Source organism: Colobus angolensis, unplaced genomic scaffold (genome assembly GCF_000951035.1).
Source record: "Colobus angolensis palliatus isolate OR3802 unplaced genomic scaffold, Cang.pa_1.0 Scaffold444, whole genome shotgun sequence".
NCBI lineage: Eukaryota > Metazoa > Chordata > Mammalia > Primates > Cercopithecidae > Colobus > Colobus angolensis.
In genome coordinates this window covers 3,133,094-3,154,012 of record NW_012117866.1, presented here as the reverse complement: position 1 = coordinate 3,154,012, position 20,919 = coordinate 3,133,094, and the positions used below count along the sequence as shown (strand labels likewise).

The following is a 20,919-nucleotide window of genomic DNA, read 5'->3' as shown; positions in this document are numbered from 1 at the left end:
TGAGTTGGCCTGTCTTCCAGGTCACTTAATTCCTTGGCTTCAAAAAAAAAAAAAAAAATAGTGTGGGATTTTACCCTCCCTGAAAATGCCCTTAGAGTAGCCAACTACCGTTACAAAATCCAAAAGGGGGCAGGGCAGGAGAGGGAAAGAAACACAACTGAAATCTCAGAAGGAAAAGTTCCATGGAATTAGAGAGTAGTTATTCTATAAATGTACTAGGTTTTATTGAGTTTTGAGAAGAATGTGTTGGCATAAAAATAAACACATTCAGTTGTGGGCATTGACAGATACTGTGTTTTAAGAAAAACAGTTGGCTCATTCACTGAAATTTGGATTATCAAGAATTCATATCACAAGATGTGCAACTGAAGACTTTAAACCATGGGAAAGTCTTATGTTAAGAAATTAAAAAATAAATAAATAAAATCCCAGGAGTGAGCCCTGAGAACTGGCACCTCAGCATATTTTAACTCTGCCAAGTGTCTTAGGCTGCCAAGAATTGAGTGAGGTGCTAAGAAACCATATGGCAGAGAACCCCCACAAATGAGAAATAGTCTATAAATTAAACTGTGCCTTTACAAAGCAGCCACACTTGCCTGTGTATGATATTCTCCAGTGGGGGAAATACTGGTCTAGGCTCTCTGTGCATTGCGCGTTGTCTCTGAAAGGTTGTCAGTGAGCATCCTCTTTTATGTTGTCCCCTTAGGATCACTATGTCCTAACAGTGCCCAATCTGAGACCGTCTACTCTTTACCGACTGGAAGTGCAAGTGCTGACCCCAGGAGGGGAGGGGCCGGCCACCATCAAGACGTTCCGGACGCCGGAGCTCCCACCCTCTTCAGCACACAGTGAGTGGGGTGTCAGGTCTTGTGAACATAGAGAAAAATCTTGCTGGAAAATGAAAACAAATAAAAACACTATTACAGGTTTCTATGAGATAGGGAAATTGTCATCATCTGGAATTCTTTCTCCCGGTTTGTACCAACGTCCTAGATTCTACTCCGGTACCTGTAGTATAAAATGCATAGTTGATGCTTAATTGCTCTTTTTCTCCCTCCCTTCCTCTTCCCCCTTTTCTCCCTTTCTTTGCTCCTTCCTTGTTTCCTTTCTCCATCCCTCTCTCCTTCCCTCTCTTCTTTTCTCCTTTCCTCTATCCTTCCTGTATTTTTTTTCCTTCCTTGCATTTTTCCCTGTATAATGCATGCTTTTTTCCTTGTCTTTTAAACCATAAATACATACGAGAAAAAAAATCTGTAGTTTCATATCAAACTGAAATATTTTTAAATCAATATTTTCAAATATCACAATATAGGGAATAATATTTTCCTAAGGAACTTATGTTCTTGTTACATAGATATTACTGTAATAAATGTCATGAATTTTCTTCATGATATGACCCAAGTCCACCTACTTCATTTATTGCTAAATCAAGTAAAATTTAAGAAGAAAATTGTCAGCTAGATTTTCAAAACAGCCTCTTGCTGATTTTTAAATTATGTACTTCGTTTACTTTATTTTCAAGCTTAAATTAAAAAAAAAGTGTCTGATGATTAGTGTGTGGATAAAACATTGAGAATTAGTCATAGTTTTAACTCTGATTTTTTTAAATGATAGATTGGTATGCTTATAATTGATAACTTGGTATGTTTATAATTTGAAGAAAAACAAAAACTATCACAATGGGAGAGCTTGATAGCCTCTAAAATTTTTGTCGGATAAATGCTTTTCTGATATTCCTCCATAGAAATTCCATTTAACAAAAGTATTTGATAATTTTTAAAACTTGTTTGAGCAAATAAAAAAGGATTATGGTTTGATTGAATAAGTGTGAGCTTAAGGAAAGGAGCTTGTCTTTTTCTTATTATTTTATGGTTTAGCAAGGCATCAAAGAGGAAAAGGAGAGAAAGAGTGTGGTTGTACATTCAGATTCAGAATAGTAAAGACGTGGTCATAGGAAGGAACATTTGCCGGGGGCTCGTGCTTTTTCTACAAATAAAAGTAATTCTATCATTTATTTGATACATATAAATGGATGTGACTGACATATTTTGTCACTTTTTAGGATCTCATCTTAAGCATCGTCATCCACATCATTACAAGCCTTCTCCAGAAAGATACTAAACTGTTCAAAAAGATTTTTTGAAATTGGACAGATGTGTAAGCTTGTTGAACTTCAGCCACGAGACATGCACACTTCCAGAGGCAGTGGGAACTGCTCAGAGGCCCGTACTCTCCTATGTGACTTTAGTGCAGGAAGAACTTCTGTCAATCACGGATACATCTGGAGACAAGTGAGAAACAGTAGATTGGTGAAGACAGACATCAGTTTGCTACAAGCTTGGAGAAAATGAAGAATAGGCCTGTTTAATGCTAAATTTTGTTTTCATGTATGGTGTCGCGCATTTGTATTGAATTACAACAGAACTCAGTTTTCCCTGAATTTGGAGTACCAAACTCTGCCCCAAAAAGGAGAGTAACAAATACACAATTCACACATAACACTAAGCATAAATCTAATCAATAAAATGTATTTTTGACAAAATTATTGATTCAATATGAAAAATCAACTAAGATTATACAGCTTTGTTGATTCGAATCTTTCCTAAGATCATTTTTATCCTAGGTGATTTTTAAATGAAAATGTGTAATCTAAAATATACCAACGAATTTAAATCTAAAAATGCTCCTACTTTAAGTACCTTATGCTGCTCTTTATGCAAAGGTAAATGAAAGTTCCTTCTATAAATTATGATTTACAAAAGACATCCAAGCCAGAGGAACTCAGTGAAATAAGCTGCTAACCAGATTTTACCTTGGAGAAATGAAAATTATTTCTTGGGGATGCCTTTTAATATTTGATCGTATTATGTGAGAGATTTTCCTGATATGTTATCTTATTTATATTTTCCCTTATTTTCCTCAATGTGGATAATAGCTTTTGGTGCACTTTTGTTTCACCATCTGAAAATTCACAAAACTTCTTGCTTCAAATGAAAAAATCCCAACTATTGAGCATGTTTAAACCTTTGCAGAGATTGCCTTTTCTTAAAGAAAGGTATTTGTATGCTAGAATATTCTTGGTAATGTTTAAAAAAGGCCTTTGATTGATAGACAAGGACAGTTACTTGCATTTAATTCACCCATATGCTTTCAAATCTATTATATCTTACTTTTTGGAAAATTTTTTATGCTACAAATTAGTGCCTGGTAGCATGAACTTAAGTCAAAACGTGTTATCAATATAGAGTGTTGCAGTGTATATTGTAACAACCTAAAACGCAGAGATGTTTAATTTAATACTGTTTTTTTCCTTGAAGGAATACTCACATACATGGTTTGAAATGCGCATAGATATGCATGTCTATATAATTATAAATGCATGTGTATATATATGCAAATATATGTACATATACATATATATACACACAGACACATGCATATACATGAATATACCTTGAGCATGAATCCCTGAAGAAATCGCTTTCATAGCTCACCAATAGTGAGTAAAGATACAGCTCTTTTAAAGGTCATAAGGATAATATATTTTCCCCATCAGTGCTGATTCTGAGAAAAGAGCCATTTATCAAAATTAAACACTGTAAAAGAAAGGTGTCCACGTGTCTTTACCTACCTAAGTAAAACAGGAAGAAAATCAGTAACATTATCCTTAGGTTTTGACAGCGGTGCTTGCTGCTTGTTGTTTTACTGTTTCCTGAACTCATGCAGATGCGTGGCCATTCCTGGGAAGAGTGGATAACTCAGAAGTCATTGACTCCACGGGGCTTCACTGCAGTGTCTAAAGGCAGATGCGAATTAAAATGCAGAGAAAATACTTTTCTGATGTTGATGCGTGTCTTTAGGAAACACATTTATAAACAAGGATACCTGATAATAGATATTGAAACCTGTTTCCTGTGTGTTAAACTATTTTAGAAGTGGATATTCCAGGAATGTTTTGCAGCTTTGTACAAGTAACATAAATTGGACACCTGATAATGAAAGTTCATGTTGGTTCTGAATGGTTTTCTGCAGCTCCTGTCACAGGTTGGGATGGATTTATCACATTGAGTTGTGAAATTACCTTGTTCTAAGAATTTTTGAATGGCGAAAATAGAAAACAGTCTTCATTTGAAAACATCCCTAAGCTTGAATAAATGGATACCATAGATAGCTTCTCTAAAACTATGTTTTATTCTGGTGTCATCACCAGCATCTGAATTTCAAGTTCTTAAAATTTCAAAAATTAAAATTTTTCATTATTGGCTATCCACTTATCTTTTACATGAACTTGTCATGAACAAATCCAAATGTTTATGCCAGCAAATTTTTGTACTGTTGCATAGTTAAAAATGCTGGAAGTCTATACATAGATACAAAATATTATTAAATTAGTACATAAATTTAATTTTATAAAATTTAATCATGCTTCTTTTGTCTGGGTAATAGACATTGTACAGATATTTTTAGTTCAGATGGTGATTCTGAAACTTACATCTCCCTTAAAAAAATCTAAAGCAGCTCTTATGGGCTTCTAATTTTGATATAAATAAATAATTTAAATTTTATTGGTGTTATTGGAAGAAAAATGCTATTAATGGGCTAATAAAAAACGTGTTTCTCTTGTGGATTTTAATAAGCTCCAATATTATTCAAATGATCAAAAATATAGTTACAATTTTTTGAATTTTAAAGATGTGATTGGTCTAATAAAGGATGAAATCTATGTTTTTTAACAAACATAGTTTTGGTGCCTAATTCTGTAATATGTTGTATTGAAATTAGCTTCATTTATTTAATGTGAGAAAAATATATCCAGTAATAGTATTGACTCTTTAAAAAATTGAGCTCATCAAAAATATTGTCATCAAATATAGGTGGTTAATTTGATATACATTACAGTTACATGCATTATTTTTATTTACAACATTTGCTCCTTAATGATGAATTTATCTGTGTTACCCTGTTTTTCTACCTGGAACTCCGTAGAATGATGTTTGCAAACCAACATGTGATCTTTTCAGTCATTCACTGTTTTAATATGACATGGTAGAGAAGATAAAGTTTATGGCAGGTAATTTTTTGTAATGTGTATTAAACGAAGTTCAAAGATTAGAAATACATCTGTGTCCTGAAAACCTTAGATACATAGCCAACTGTATACAGAGGTTCATCTCAACCTCAACACTATTGACTTTTGGGGCTGGATAGTTCTCTGTTATGGGGGTTTGTCTTGTGCACTGTGGGATTTTAGTAGCATCCACACTTTCTCCTCACCAGATGCCAGTTGCACCCTCCCCCAAGTTGAGACAACCAAAAATGTCTCCAGATATTGCCAGCTACCCTTTGAGGGACGGTACCTCTGGTTGAGAACCGTTGCTAGAGAATGATCTTTACTGAATAGATGAGAATTTGCCCTTCGTAAGAAACCCAGTAAATTTCTAGAGCAAGTCCCAAAAACTAAGGGACAGCTAAGAAGTTATTATGGTTAACTTCAAAGGCCTAAACTGTGTCTTTTATGTCCACTAAACGACCTGATTAAAAGACAGAATTTTGACTTGTGTCTGTATTATACAAGTACAAATACTAATTTTGCCCTATGTATCCGTAAATGTCATTTGTGATAATGACTTATTTATTTAATGCTCTTTCTTATGCCATGGGTTTTCAAGTTTACTCATTTCTATGGTTGCAAATAACTCTAAAACTTATTATATAAACTTTCATATTATAGGCAGAACACAATGGCTAAATATCTGTTGCATGTACTTTAAAGTTTATTATAAGATATAAACAGATCTGTAAAGATGTTGACTCCTACCTGTGATTTTGCATGCCCAGACTCAGTGTCAGGTATGGAGAGGATTCTCATGACTGTCTTACCTCTACTGAATATTTTAGTGAGTTATATGATTTACGGAGTGGTTAACAGAGGTCTATATAAAATTATTTTCCCCCTTTACTTAATTATATTGTAGTGTGCAGATAACAAAACTGCTACCTTCTCATCCAAGTGGTCTGTAGAATTCATGTCCCTTACAGTGGTCATTTAAAGTCAATATTTATTTATGTATGTAATAAAAAAAGTTGGATTTTTGTGTATGTCTGTCATGTTATTTAGAGCGAAGTAATCTTGTAAAAATGTTTTGTAAAAAAACAAAAAAGTATTGTAAATAGTCTTGATATTCTGTGACTCATTATTTTCATGTTAGAGTTTGTACATACTGGTTCAATAATAAAGTATCCTTAAACCAGATCAAGGAGTCGACTCATTTATTTCTTAAAGAAACATTTTTGCTGGGCACAGTGGCATGCACCTGTAGTCTCAGCTACTTGGGAGGCTGAATTTGAAGGATCACTCGAGTCCTGAATGTTTGAGACCAGCCTGGGCAACATAGCAAGGCCCTGTCTCCAACAAAATTTAAAGAAAAGAAAAGAAACTTTATTGCATTTAAGAAGAAAAATGGACAGTTTCTGCTGCCAAGGAGATTTAAAAAGCCTCTTTCCATGTCAGTGTGAATGGAATTTGAGGTCTGGTAAATGTTAACAAGACAGTATTTCATCCTAATGAAAGTATCTTGGAGTTTGACAATCAACACTTCAGATTTCTATCATCATGTTTACAATCGTAACTTCTGATGGTTTTAGTGGTATATTAAGTCAAGGATACACAGTTTTAAGCTGTTTTTCTTTTGCCACCAATATTTATTCCTAAAATTGTAGATATATGCAATGCCGATAAGCATTCACCTGTATTTCAATACTACTCAATTGTTTTTCAATACTACCTACTATGGTGAAAGCCTTTAAATCTCCAATATCTATGTAGAGTTTTGAGAGGCTTGTTCATCCCCACTTTGACATGCAATTGACCCATAACTGCTGATGAATTGGAAAAAATGCCTAAGGAAAAAAAGCATAAGAAATAAAGGCTTTTTGGGTATTCACCGAAATAATACATCTTGTACCCATTAAGTAATTTCTCTTTCCTCCCACCCTCTGACCCTCCCACCCTTCCAAGTATTTATTGTCAATTATTCTACGTTCTATGTCCATGTGTACACATTATTTAGTTCCCAGTTATAAATGAGAACATGTGGCATTTGTCTTTTTGTGTCTGTGTTATTTCAGTTAAGATAATGGCCTCCATTCCATCCATGTTGCTGCAAAAGACATGATTGCATTCTTGTTTATGACTGAATAATATTCCATTGTGTATATAGGGACCACTTACATGCTGTTGGTCATAATGTTAATTAACATGACCTCTATGGAAAACAGTATGGAGATTTCTCAACTAAAAGTAGAACTACCATTTGACCAAGCAGTCCCACTACTGGGTATCTACCCAGAGAAAAAGTATCATATGAAAAAGATACTTACATGTTTATCGCAGCACTATTCACAAGAGTAGAGATATGGAAGCAGTCTATCAAGGCTATCAGTGGAGGATTGCTTGACGCTTTTATGCCATCTTGAGGTTACAGAAAGAATGGGGGCTCGGATCTTGGCAACACAATTTATGGGAGGGGGAGAAGAGAAGTCCTGACTAGCAAAGGTGGTCTTGTTATGCAGATGAAACCTCCCAGGTCGCAGCCTTTAGAGAGAATAGATGGTGACTGTTTCTTTCAGACCTTAAAGGTGTCAGGCTTTTAGTCAATTTTTCCTAGATCCAGACACGGGGCAGGGAGTGGGTGTCAGAGAAAGCCTGGCTGCAGCAATGCATCAATGCAGATTTTCTCTACATCCACAGATGTAAATTTCCCCCACAAAAGACAGCTTCGTAGGGCTGTTATTTGCAGGCCCTCTGAACAGCCATCTCTAAGTAAGTCAAAGAAGGAGTATTTGGGGGTGAAATGCTTTGATTTCTTTCAATGGCTGCTGCCGCCACCCTATAGCATGAGCACACATGCAAGTGGCCCCAGGCTTGACTCTCCCCAGTCCCTGAGGCCTGAATTTCCTGGGAGTTTTCTGGGAGTTCTTATCCACTCATTGTCTGAGGCTTCACCGAGCCAATCAGCTGCACAGCCTGGGCACCTCACACTGGTCTCCAACCTCCATTCTTCACCAAAGATCAGAGAGGCTAGGGCTACTGACCCAGAGATCGGGCTTGAAGTTTGCAATAAGAATCCAACTTCCTTCACATTCTTTTACTTCTTGAGCAACACCACAGGGTAAACAGGTTCTTAGGGCCAGTGGAGTGTCCTGGCAGGGACTGAAAACCCAAGAAATATTTTTAGTGTTGTTTCCATTGGGGAGGTATTTTTTACACAAATGAGTCCTGAGAATACAGCTTTGTTGTAAATTGGAGACAACTTTTACATATACCAGCCATTGATGGAGCATGGTATCAATGGAGAAAAAGCTGAGGGGATACAAGAAAAATTTTTTAAAAGAGTAAGAGGCCAGGCATGATGGCTCACACCTGCAATCCCAGCACTTTGGGAAGCTGAGGCGGGAGGATCATTTGGTGCCCGCCTGGGCAACATAAAGAGACCACATCTCTGCAAATAAAATGGAAAATTAGCTAGACATGGTAGTGCATACTTGTAGTCCCAGCTACTTGGACGGCTGAGGCAGGAGAATCGCTTGAGCCCACGAGGTAATGGCTGCAGTGAGCTATGATCACATGATTGAGCTCCAGCCTGGATGACAGAATGAGACCTTGTCTAAAAAAAAATAAAAATAAAAATTGTGCCCTCTCTTGTGCAGAAACACAGAGAGTATGCCTGCCTATCCTTTCTCTGCCTTGGTATTCCTACCCAAAGTAAGGATTTTGCCACTCACTTCATGGTTACTATGAAGATGGTCATGTAGCAGTGCTTGGAAAAATCCAAGTGTGTGTGTGTGTGTGTGTGTGTGTGTGTGTGTATGTGTGTCTAAAAATGTCAGATCGAAGACACCAAAAGCAATCCCAACAAAAGCAAAAATTGGCAAACGGGATCTAATTAAGAGCTTCTTCATAGCAAAAGAAACTGTCAACCGAGTAAACAGACAAACCAGAGAATGGGAGAAAATATTTGCAAATTATGCATCTAACAAAGGTCTTATATCCAGCATCCAGCACCGATAAGGAACTTAAACAAATATACGAGAAAAAAAAATCTCATTAAAAAGTGGGCAAAGGACATGAACAGGCACTTTTCAAAAGAAGACATACACGTGGCCAACAAGCATATAAAACAAAGCCCAATATCACTGATCATTAGAGAAATGCAAATCAAAAACACAATGAAATATCATCTCACACCAGGCAGAATGGGTATTTTATTAAAAAGAAAAAAATAGCAGGCACTAGCAAGGTTGCAGAGAAAAGAGAATACTTATACACTGTTGGTGGGGGTGTAAATTAGTTCAACCATTGTGAACAGCAGTGTGGCAATTCCTCAAAGAGCTAAAAACAGAAATACCATTTGACCCAGCAATCCCATTACTGGATATATTCCCAAAGACATATACATCATTCTACCATAAAGACACAAGCATGCAAATGTTCATTGCAGCACTATTCACAATCACAAAAACATAGACTCAACCTAAATGCTCATCACTGGTAGACTGTATAAAGAAAATACAGTATATACACATCATGGAATACTATACAGCCGCAAAAAAAGAAAAAGATCATCTCCTTTGCAGGAACATAGATGGAACTGGAGGCCATCATCCTTAGGAAACCTACACAGGAACAGAAAAGCCAATACCACATGTTCTCACTTATAAGTGGGAGCTAAATGATGAGAACACATGAACACAAAGAGGGGAACAACAGATACTGGGATCTACTTGAGGGTGGAAGGTGGGAGGAGGCAGAGGATCAGGAAAAATAACTAATGAGTACTAGGCTTAGTACCTGGGTAATGGAATAATCTGTACAACAAACGTTTGTGACAAGAGTTTACCCATATAACAAACTTGCACATGTGTCCCTGAACCTAAAATAAAAGTTAAAAGAAGAAAAAGAAAATTGAATGAATCACATAAAAAAACTGGAATGCCAAATCACTAAGGTGGGGGGGTGGAAAGTTTGTAATTCCTAAAACAATTTAGAGCAACTAATAGAAAATTGGGTTGGTTGTATTTGTACCAACACTTCTTGATATTCAATCCCTGGCAGCGATGGAATGAAATTTAGAAAAATATGAGGAAACTGAGCAGTTTTTGTAAGATCTGTGTAACAGAAAGTTCTAATCTACAGAGGACACAGTAAGAAAAATTTGGAAAAGCAAAATCTAAGAATGGAAGCAAAATAGAATTAAGAGGGCATTTAGAAAGTAAGGCAAAGAAAGAATAAGATAACGGTGGGGAGAGAAGGAGAGACCGTGAAACCGAAGACGTAAGTACTGAAGACTACAGTTCTTTTGCATCATAACTAAGGACCAGAGGTCTGATTTAGATGCCACAGCAAATTTTGAAATGGGAACACTGTAGAGTAAATGTTACTGAGTGAATGTTACATATATTCTATACATGAAATTCAAGTAGTTGGGAGAACTAGAACTGATAAGGAACAATGTGCAGTCCAGGGCTCCCTGTGTTTTGTGAAATTTAAATTCAAATCCAAGTCTTACGTTACTTGTCAATCTTCTTTAAAGGAGTCTCTCCCTCTCTCTCTCTCTCTCTTTTTTTTTTTTTTTTTACTTTTTGAGAAAATTGAGAATTTTGAGAAAATTGTAGATTCACATGCAATTGTAAGAAATAATAGAGATTATGAATTATCCTGAACCCTTTATTTAGTTACCCACAATGGTGACATCTTTCGAAACTACAATATAGTATCACAACCAGGAAATTGACATTGATACAAACCATATCCTTTATTCAGATCTCACAGGTTTTATATACACACAGTTGTGTGCGTGTGTGGGTGTCTGTATGTACTTGGTTCTATTCAATTTTACACACAAATTATTTGCAATCTGTTTACACAAATGAGTCATTGTGTTTTAAGTAGATAAACATCTAGGGGACACACAGTGACTTAAAGAAATTAGTTTTAAGGAGGTATTGCATATTTTTGCACATTTCCCTAGGGCTGAGTGCCATTTACTTTGTGCTGATTTTAACTTATAACATTCTAGGAATGATCGACTCAATATGCACGTGATGCCATCTTCAATTTCTGCCCGTGAATTGTTTCATAAACTAGCCAAGCACATAACAAGCCTGTTTAGAAAAATCCATCTTGTCCAAGGAAACAAAATATTTGAGTATGTAAAATCTATAGATTTGAAAAATCATTTCACTGAGAGAAATCCTGATGCACGTTTATAGTCTAGATATGGATTTGAGAAAAGAAAAAGAACAGTGAAATCTTTATTGGTTAGAAAACTAAAGATTGCCCAAAGTAGAAAGAATAATCGAGTTTCAGATTAAGGTAATACTTAAAGATTGAGTTTTGCACAATTGACTCTGATTATTAGCATGACTCTGACCCTGGGTCAGAGGCTTTCAAAACTGGCTGCCTATTAGAACTCCCAGGGGAGCTTTTAAGAAGTCCAGTGTCCTCTGGCACCTAAAGATCAGGAGAGAAGTATGGACATTGAACATTAGTGCTAGTTTAAAGGGTCCCCAGGTGATTCTAACATGTGCCCAGTGCCGCAAACCACTCTCCCAGACCCTCAGAAGCTATTGAATGATAAATGTTAGAAACATTCCTGCTTGCAGAGCTAAAGAAGCAAAAAGTCATATTGAAGCATTGCATTTTTATCTCAGTGCACCAGAATATGTTGAAGTTTTTCTCCTCAAATTCCCTGGATTAAGTTATATATAAAGACATAGATGCAGACATGAAAATGCATGCAAACGCATACACATGTAGATAAATACAGGTATAGCTACCACAGGCATCTTCCTTTCAATCTTCTTTTGAGTATAATTGGAAATTTATCCTGAGAAATACTGACAAAATATAGGACTAGGCAAATATAATTTGGAATGCTGTAGAGTGTCATTAGTAGAAACGACTTCTCTTTTCCGAGCCTTGTGAAATAGCTTTCAAAGGGCAGCTGGTAGTGATTTAAGGGCAGTCACAGAGACAGCCAATTAGCATTGATCAGTCATTATACTTACAGCACCAGACTATCATGCAATACAAAACTGATGCCGACTTGACCTTTTCATCCCCTGTGTTTCCTTCCCCATCTCAAACAGCAGCCAATCAAATGCAATTGGCTTCATTATGAATAATGGGAAGCATCTTACATTCTTTTGTAGGGTGGTCCACCTCGGTATGGCACAGGATGGTTCACAAAGCCCTGCCTGTAGCTTTTTGTAGTTTACTTGAGAGACCACTAATAGAATTAACCTCTACAGCTAACATTTACTGAGGAACCACTAACTGTAAGGTACACTAAGTGTATTACTGACATTCCTTTATTCATGTCTACAGCCACCCTATGACTGGCCATATTTTAAAGCTGAAGACAGTGAGGCAAAGCTGGGCGCGGTGGCTCATGCCTGTAATCCCAGCCCTTTGGGAGGCCGAGGCAGGCGGATCACCTGAGGTCAGGAGTTTGAGACCAGCCTGGCCAACATAGTGAAACTCCGTCTTTACTAAAAATACAAAAATTAGCCGGGCATGGTGGTGTGGCCTGTAATCCCAGCTACTAGGGAGGCTGAGGCAGGAGAATCCCTTGAACCCAGGAGGCGGAGGTTGCAGTGAGCTAAGATCGCACGACTGCAGCCTGGGTGACAGAGCGAGACTCCATCAAAAAAAAAAAAAATAGCCCAAAGTCATATAGCTACTGAGTGTCAGAGCCTGAAAACAAGCCCAGGCCATTGAGTTCCAGTGTCCTTGTAGTTAACCACTAATCTTTTCTGCCTGTCAGACTGTCCTCCCATAAGGGCAAGTTGCAAAAGATACTACATAGCTTGTAGCAAGTAAGAACATGGTTTTATATATGTGTATATAAATGTATGGGTAAATATGCATATGTGTATGAAATACTCTGTATATATGTATAGACTATGTGTGAAATACGCTGTATTTCTGCATGAAATACTATTTATATGTGCAGAGTACTATGTATTATATATATGCATGAGATATTATATATATTAGAATATTATATATCATGAAACATGTATGCATGTATAAATACTGTGTATATATGTATGGAATACTGTGCATAAAGTATGAAATTTGATATCCATATGAAATGTATATGATAGTAAATGTAGAGGATACTAAATATATTATCTATGTAGAGGTGGAGAGCAAGTTAAATGTCAACGTGACTTGATACGTTCGAGGTGTTTTTCGTTCTGTTTTGTTTTTGTTTTTTGAATCTGAACAGTGGGATGTTCGGAAGGATTTTGAATTGATTCTAATATGCAGCTGGAGAGACAATCACTGCCATGTGTAGTTGTCCAGACTCTCCGTGCAGAACTGAAGACTTGCAGTTTGGCTGCACCTAACTTTCTTGCAAGACTCCTTAGGTTTGACCACGGGCATGTATATTAATGAATATAGCTAACCCTGGAGTTCTTTGACAAAAGCTATTCCTTTTTCTGTCTTCTCTCCCTTATCCAGGTAATGGGACAATTTATAATCATTTTCATTTTACAAAGGACATTAACCTTACTTTTTAATTTCAGAGTGAATTTTGAAAACATCGGGAGACACACTTTTCAGGACTTTGTCAAAGACTTGACAACAATTATTCTATACAGTCATCAGTTTCGTTTGCAGTGATTCACCACCCTGGGGTTTGCAAATACTGGCATTTTTCCCATGTGTGATAACTTCCAGGCAAATAACCACTCGAATGAGGAATTTGTAATGCTAAATGTTTTAGGAAGATAATTAAAAAGAAAACCCTTTTGCAGGTTTGCCATGACAAAATATTCCAGGTTTTGATAAAATAAAAGTGGTGAGGTTGGATTTGGCTCAGTCCCACGCTTCTGAGTGCAAAATGTCTGCCAAGTCAAATTAGGCTATAAATTGAAGATGCATGTCGTGGGTATTTTTCATGGGCAAATGTTTCCCAATATTCTTACCACATTTTGTATAGAAATAAGTGATTATCAAATGAACTATCTCAAATGTGAAATATATATATATAAAATTATTCTCAACATAAGCAATGTTTATTGACTGAGTAGTTTGAAGACATGATATTACTGTTTTTCCACATGAAGATAATTTTCTATTTCCCCAAATTAATCGCATGCCATGGTTTAAGGCAATAATTATTTATTACTAAAGTATTCCCAAAGGTAGTCAGGTTAGAGGTAAGAGTTGATAAAAGGCACCCCAGTATTCCCATACCAGCCATGCAAAGCATTTTTGATGCCTTCCTTATTATCAAATCCACTTACCACACTTCCTTCAACCAAAGCATCTTGGTTTGTGACTCTGGTTCCAAGCTTGAGAGAAGATGCCAGTGAGTTGTCATGCCCCGCCCCACATTATCAAAGAGACTTTCCCCTAGCATTCTAACAGAAGTGTTACCAAACCCAAGGCAAAGCCCAATTCTGTGCACATGCCAGGATTTGCAAATCCCAGCCCTACAGCTGTCTCCAAATTGCAGGTGTGGGTGCTTCACCACTGTGCAGATAGCGACATCTTTGTACCTTCACTTCTGTTCCTTTACAGGTGCTGCTGTATTGTCATTTGGACAAATGTCAGCTTTCTCTAACAAGGCCCAAAGCCAAAACATCAGCTTCATTCAGTTGCTGACAACCCCAGCACCTACGCCAAGCGAAGAAGATGCTGAGGAGTCACATAGGGAGTGGATTCTGAGTCCTGCCAAGGTGCTTGGCATATCACAGAGGCCAAAAGCAACCCCTCTGTGTGACATGAGAACAGCTTAAATCAACATACATTTTACAGTACCAAAAACACAATGGAGAACTTGAAATGCGTATTTTAGGGAGATGGATGACATGTCCTAGAAGTCTCTGTCGAGTCTATACAGGGTCTTTTGCATGAGTATTTTACTGGCTTAAGAAATCATTTGCTAGGCTTGCTTTTTGTAGTAGGGTTATTGTCTTTTCTCTCCTCCCCACACAGGACATTTAGGACTTAGCTCCAAGGGAGCTCTCTTGATGTGTGTCCAGGATCCTTAGACTGGGAGGCTGTAGTCACAGGAAACAAAGCCTGAGCTTTGGGGCTGGGAGGGGGCCTTCCACTCACTTCTGCCATAAGGGAGGAGACTTATCTGAGCCCATAAGCAAAGCTTTGCCAACATAGGGATGCACTTAGGGCCGACCACTGTTGATGAAGAGTCCAGTTCTATAAAATATTTGAAGAAATTTAATCTGAACCAAATGTGAGTGACCAAGGTTTATGACATAGCCCTCAGGAGACCCTGAGAACACGTGCCCAAGGTAGTCAGGCCACAACTATACAACTGGGTTTTATGCATTTTAGGAGGACATAAGACATAAATCAATCCATGTAAGATGTACATTGTTTCCATTTGGAAAGGTGGGACAGCTGGAAGTGGAGGGCTGGGGGTGGGTCCAGGTTATAGGCAGACGCAAAGATTTTCTGACTGGCAATTGGTTAAAAGAGTTTATCTAAAGACCTGGAAGCAATAGAAAGGAAATGTCTGGGTTAAGATAAGAGGCTGCAGTGAGCTATAACGACACCACTGCACTGTACTCTAGCCTGGGAAACAGAGTGAGACCCTTTGTAAAAAAAAAAAAAAAAAAGAGAGGGGGAGGTTGTGGAGACCAAGGTTCCTATTATGCAGATGAAGCCTCCAGGTAGCAGGCATCAGAGAGAGTAGATTGTAAATGTTAGTAAATGTTTCTTATCAGACTTAGAAAGGTATCAACTTCTTAGTTGATTCTCTACCAGATCAGGAAAAAGACCTGGAAAAGGGAAAGAGATTCTCTATAGAAAGTAGATCTTCCCCAGGACACAACTTTGCAGGGCTGTCTGAAGATATGGCAAATAAACACATTTGGGGTTAAAATACTTGGATTTCCTTTCTTATCTGTCATGTGATGCTATGCCAGAGTCAGGTTGGAAAGCAGGTCATGTTATATAGGGTTAAACAAAACCCCTCTGATGAGACTTTATGGTCTGTAGGGCGGACTTTTTAGGCCCCTTAGATAGGAATTTGGGCAAAAGACGAAAAAAGGTCAAAGTTCAGTCCTCACCACCATGCTTGTTGATGAGTGGTTGACTGGCTGGGGATTGTAGGTGGAATGACTGATGCATATTTATCCTGAAGGCCTAGCTCACTAAACATTCAGCTGGCACTCAGGGCCATGGGGGTAAATCTGGAAACAGAGCTTAAAATCCAATCCTATAATAATTCCCCAAGTGACACTTTTAGGAAGTCAGAGTCCATGTGTCACCGTTAGTGTCCAGTGTATCACTCCATTTATAATTTCTATAATTTCCATAGAAATTGTATTAACTTTCTTAAGAATTAATGCTCTCAACAATTTTGCTACAGGTAGTTAGCCAGGCATGAGTGTGGTGGGAGAGTGCTTCCCATCAGGAATGTGAGGCAACCATCAGGTGATAGTTGGGCAGTGATCACAATGCCTCTCTTAAAGTGATCATTGGCAGCCAGCGCCACGCCATGGAGAGACCATTTCCTGATAATTCACAGTTGTCATACTAAAGTGATAATTGACCGCAGGCCCCAGGGATACGCAATTTGCCAAACAGTTGAGATTGTTAATCTGCAGCTTCCAACAAAATCTCAGGAGCTTGGGCATTTGCCTTAGGAGACAAAATGGAGGAATATGACCTTCTGGGGGCATTCCACTGGAAAAGGGAAGAAAGCCTCAGGTGGGCATGCCCACAACTCCCTGAACACACTGCACATGCTTACCTCCCAAGGCAAGTAGGTCATCATGCATGTGTGTGGCTCACCCTTAAGGAAGAATGAGGGAAAATGGGTGCAAGATGCTAGAAGCAGGCCAGCAAATAAAGTCCTAGAGTAAAGGTTAAATGGGGCACTTGTCCTTCAAGTCACCCACTTGGATCTCTTCTAAGTGTACTTTTCTTTCTTTCCTGCTCTAAAACTTTTTAATAAACTTCCACTCCTTCTCTGAAACTTGCCTCAGTCTCTTTTTCTGCCTTATGCCCCTCAGTTGAATTTCTTCTTTCTTCTGAGGAGGCAAGAATTGAGGTTGCTGCTGTTAAAGCAAACTAAATATGACCTGAGAAGGACTTGGTACTTCTATATTTCAGTCCTTGTGGATGAACTGCAACCTAACTTAGTAGGTCGACAAGATTGAAAACCTAACTTAGGAGTATGCACCTGTAACAATAGCTGAGTCTTGGCCAATCCCAGCAGCCACACTTCAACCACTTACAGACTGTTAAGTGCTCAAACTGTGTTCAGATAAGGCCAACACCGAGCTGTAACCAATCCAGTTGTTTTTGTATCTCACTTATGATTTCTCTACGTCACTTCCCTTTTTTGTCTATAAATTGGTTCTGACCACAAGGCATCCCTGAAGTCTCTTTCATTGCTCAGTTTAAACTCCTTTAAATTTAATTTGACTGAAGTTTTTATTTTAACACATCAGACCCATCAGTAGTTTGGATATTCGCCACCCCCAAACAATTTCATGCTCTTCTAGATTTTTCTATACCACGAATGGCATTGTAGAGGATCTTTGCAGTTATTTCTCCGTTTCTCTTTCCATTTTTTTAACTGCAGCAAAACATTTGGTAGTTGACATGCTATACACTTTATTCAAAGACAACCAATGCCCTTGGTTCAATAAGCCCAGAAAGTCTGAGGGATTTGAGGCCAGTGCTGGGGAATCCAGGTCTGTGAGATTTCCCTGGGATTTGATGAGGATCTGAGCAGATTCTCTGAGCCTGTTTCAGCCACATTAATGTTGGGCATTGAAAACTTTCCTTTACTTCATTACGCTCGCTAATAGTGTTATCCAGAATTGAGTAGTATCCAGAAAAGGCTGTGGATAGCAGAGAAATATGATTTAGAATAGTAGAATTGTGGGGCCATGGGTAGGATATAAATGCAGGAAGAAAAAGCCAGCTCAAAAAAGAAGAGCTCACACAAAAGTTTTTAAAAGGGAGACATAAAATTGTGTTCATATTTGACACCCAAATTATTTTAGTTTTTTAAATTTTTAATTGCTATTGGTACATCATAGGTGAATGTGTTTATGGGGTACATGTGCTGTTTTGATATGGGCATGCAATGTGTAACAATCAAACCAGGGTAATCTGGGCACCCATCGCCTCAAGCATTAATCCTTTCTTTGTGTCAGGAATATTCCAATTCCACTCTTTTAGTTATTTAAAAATATGCAAGGAATTATTGTTGACATAGTCACCCTGTTGTGCTATCAAATACTAGATCTTATTCCTTCTATCTTTTGCACCCATTAATCATTCCAAATTATCCCCACCGCCCCCCCACCCCACTCCCCTTCCCAGCCTTTGCTAACCATCCTTCTACTCCCTATCTTTAGGAGTTCCATTGTTTTAATTTTTAGCTTCCACATGTGAGTGAGAACATGCAAAATTTGTCTTTCTGTGCCTGGCTTATTTCACTTAATGTAAATGTCCTCAAGTTCCATCTATGTTGTTGTAAATGATAGGATCTCATTCTTTTTTATTAATTTTTAATTTTCGTGGGTACATCATAGATGTATATATTTATGGGGTACATAAGAGGTTTTGATACAGGCATGCAATGTGTAATAATCATATTATGTAAAATGGGGCATTCATCCCCTCAAGCATTTATCCTCTGTGTTACAAACAATCCAATTATACTCTTTTAGTTATAATAAAATGTACAATTAAATTATTATTGACTATAGTCACCCTGTTGTGCTATTAAATACTAGATCTTATTCATTCTTTTAAACTATTTTTTGTACCTACTGAACATCCTCACTCCCCTCACACCCCCTAACTACCCTTCCCAGCTTCTGGTAACGATCCTTCTACTCTCTATCTCCATGAGTTCAATTGCCTTAATTTTTAGCTCCGACAAATAAGTGAGAACATGAGAAGCTTGTCTTTCTGTGCCTGACTTATTTCACTTAAGATAATGACCTTCAGTTTCATCCACATTGTTGCAAATGGCAGGATCTCACTCTGTTTTAAGGCTGAATAGTACTCCATTGTGTACAGGTATCACTTTTTTTTTTTTTTTTGAGATGGAGTCTTGCTCAGTTTCCCAGGCTGGAGTGTGCAGTGACACGATCTCGGCCCACTGCAAGCTCTGCCTACTGGGTTCACGCCATTCTCTTGCCTCAGCCTCCTGAGTAGCTGGGACTACAGGCACCCGCCACCATGCCCGGCTAAATTTTTTTGTATTTTTAGTGGAGACGGGGTTTCACCATGTTAGCCAGGATGGTCTCAATCTCCCAACCTCGTGATCCACCCGCCTTGGCCTCCCAAAGTGCTGGGATTACAGGCGTGAGCCACGCGCCCGGCCTATAGGTATCACATTTTCTTTATCCATTCATCTATTGATGCACACTTAGGCTGCTTCCTTATCTTGGCTATCATGAGTAGTGTTGCAATAAACTTCAGAGTGCAAACATCTCCTCAACATACTGATTTCCTTTCTTTTGCATATATTCACAACAGTGGGATTGCTGGATCATATGGTAGTTGTATTTTTAGTTTTTTGAGGAACCTCCATACTGTTCGCCATAGTGGCTGTTCAATACTTTTAATAAATGGTGGGGTGAGATACTGTCTGAAAAGACGTAGTCCTTGACTTACCAAGACTGGATATGGGGCTCGTAGGTGATATATATAAATAGCTATGACAAAACCCAGGAGTAGTGTGTACTGTCTGATGGGTGAGAACTTAAAAGTAGGGAGCCCAAGGTGATCTACATCATTTGCAGCTTCATTACCACATGCAGCAAAGACAATGATTTTAACTACCTCATGAGTGCTAATATCTGTTTCCTAACATTGCGGTAACAAATCACCACTAACAGTGAGTTAACATAACACAATTTTATGATCTTACATTTCTGAACACGGTCTGACAAGCTCACCCTGGCAGGGCTGCCCTCCCTTTGGAAACTTAAGGGGAAATTCCATTCATTTGACTTTTCCAGCTGGTAGAGGTGACCTGCTCTCCTTGGCTCAAGGAGTCTCCTCCATCTTCCAAGCCAACTTGACAGGTTGACTACTTCTCACATTGAATCATTCTGATCTTCCCTTCTGCCTCCCTCTTCCACTTGTAAGGCTTTTTGTGATTACAATGGGCCCACCCAAACACTCTGGAATAATTTCCCTACTGTAAATTCAGCTCATTAGCAACTTGAATTCCATCTGCAACCTTAGCTCACTATTATCATAAGTCTCCACTTGTACATTGGTTTCATCCTAAATAATGGATAGCTTTCTTTAACTCGTACTGACTCCTCCTGCACAGAATGAAAAAGTATACAGGTGCCAGAAGACCCGTGCTTATGTCTAATTCCCCAAAGTTGCTCTGGGAAATGCCTTCTTTCCAACGACAAATTCTAATTAATAGTGTCTCTGTGTGTATCCGATGTTCTTGTTGGTACCTTACAGGATCATAGTATTAATGACAGCAATCCTAACACAAACAATAGCTAATATTCCTTGAGGTTTTTAGTGTGGCAGACATTGAGCTAAAGTGATTCTTTTAAATGCATCATCATTTAATCCTCATAACACTGCATGTAGTAAGTCTTAGCATCATTCTTGTTTTACAGATAAGTAAGAGGCATAGAGAGGCTGCGTGCTTCTCTGAGCTCCTCCAGCCAACAAGTGACAAAGCTGCATGGTGACTTCAGAGTGTGGTCTTTAACATAAAGCCAAGTTGCCTCCGGGTATGAGTATCAAAGTTGGAGCATCAATCTGGAGCGCAGGTGTTCCTCCAGGATGAAAAATATTCTTCATTGAAACATGCAACATGTTGTAGACATCATTCTTCATCTACTTTTCTACTTCATTTATCAAAATTGCTCTTC

At 38.1% G+C, this 20,919-nt stretch overlaps 1 protein-coding gene across 1 annotated transcript in view; it reads left to right on the top strand.

Annotated features, from left to right (window-relative positions):
* KAL1 (Kallmann syndrome 1 sequence) overlaps positions 1 to 6,253 on the top strand; it is a 145,272-nt gene extending 139,019 nt beyond the window's left edge. The window contains exons 13-14 of the mRNA XM_011957514.1: positions 707 to 848; positions 2,063 to 6,253. Of these exons, the coding sequence (XP_011812904.1) occupies positions 707 to 848; positions 2,063 to 2,121 (201 nt within the window). The 3' untranslated portion in view covers positions 2,122 to 6,253. The remainder of the gene's footprint in view (positions 1 to 706; positions 849 to 2,062) is intronic.
* Positions 6,254 to 20,919: the final 14,666 nt, after the last annotated feature.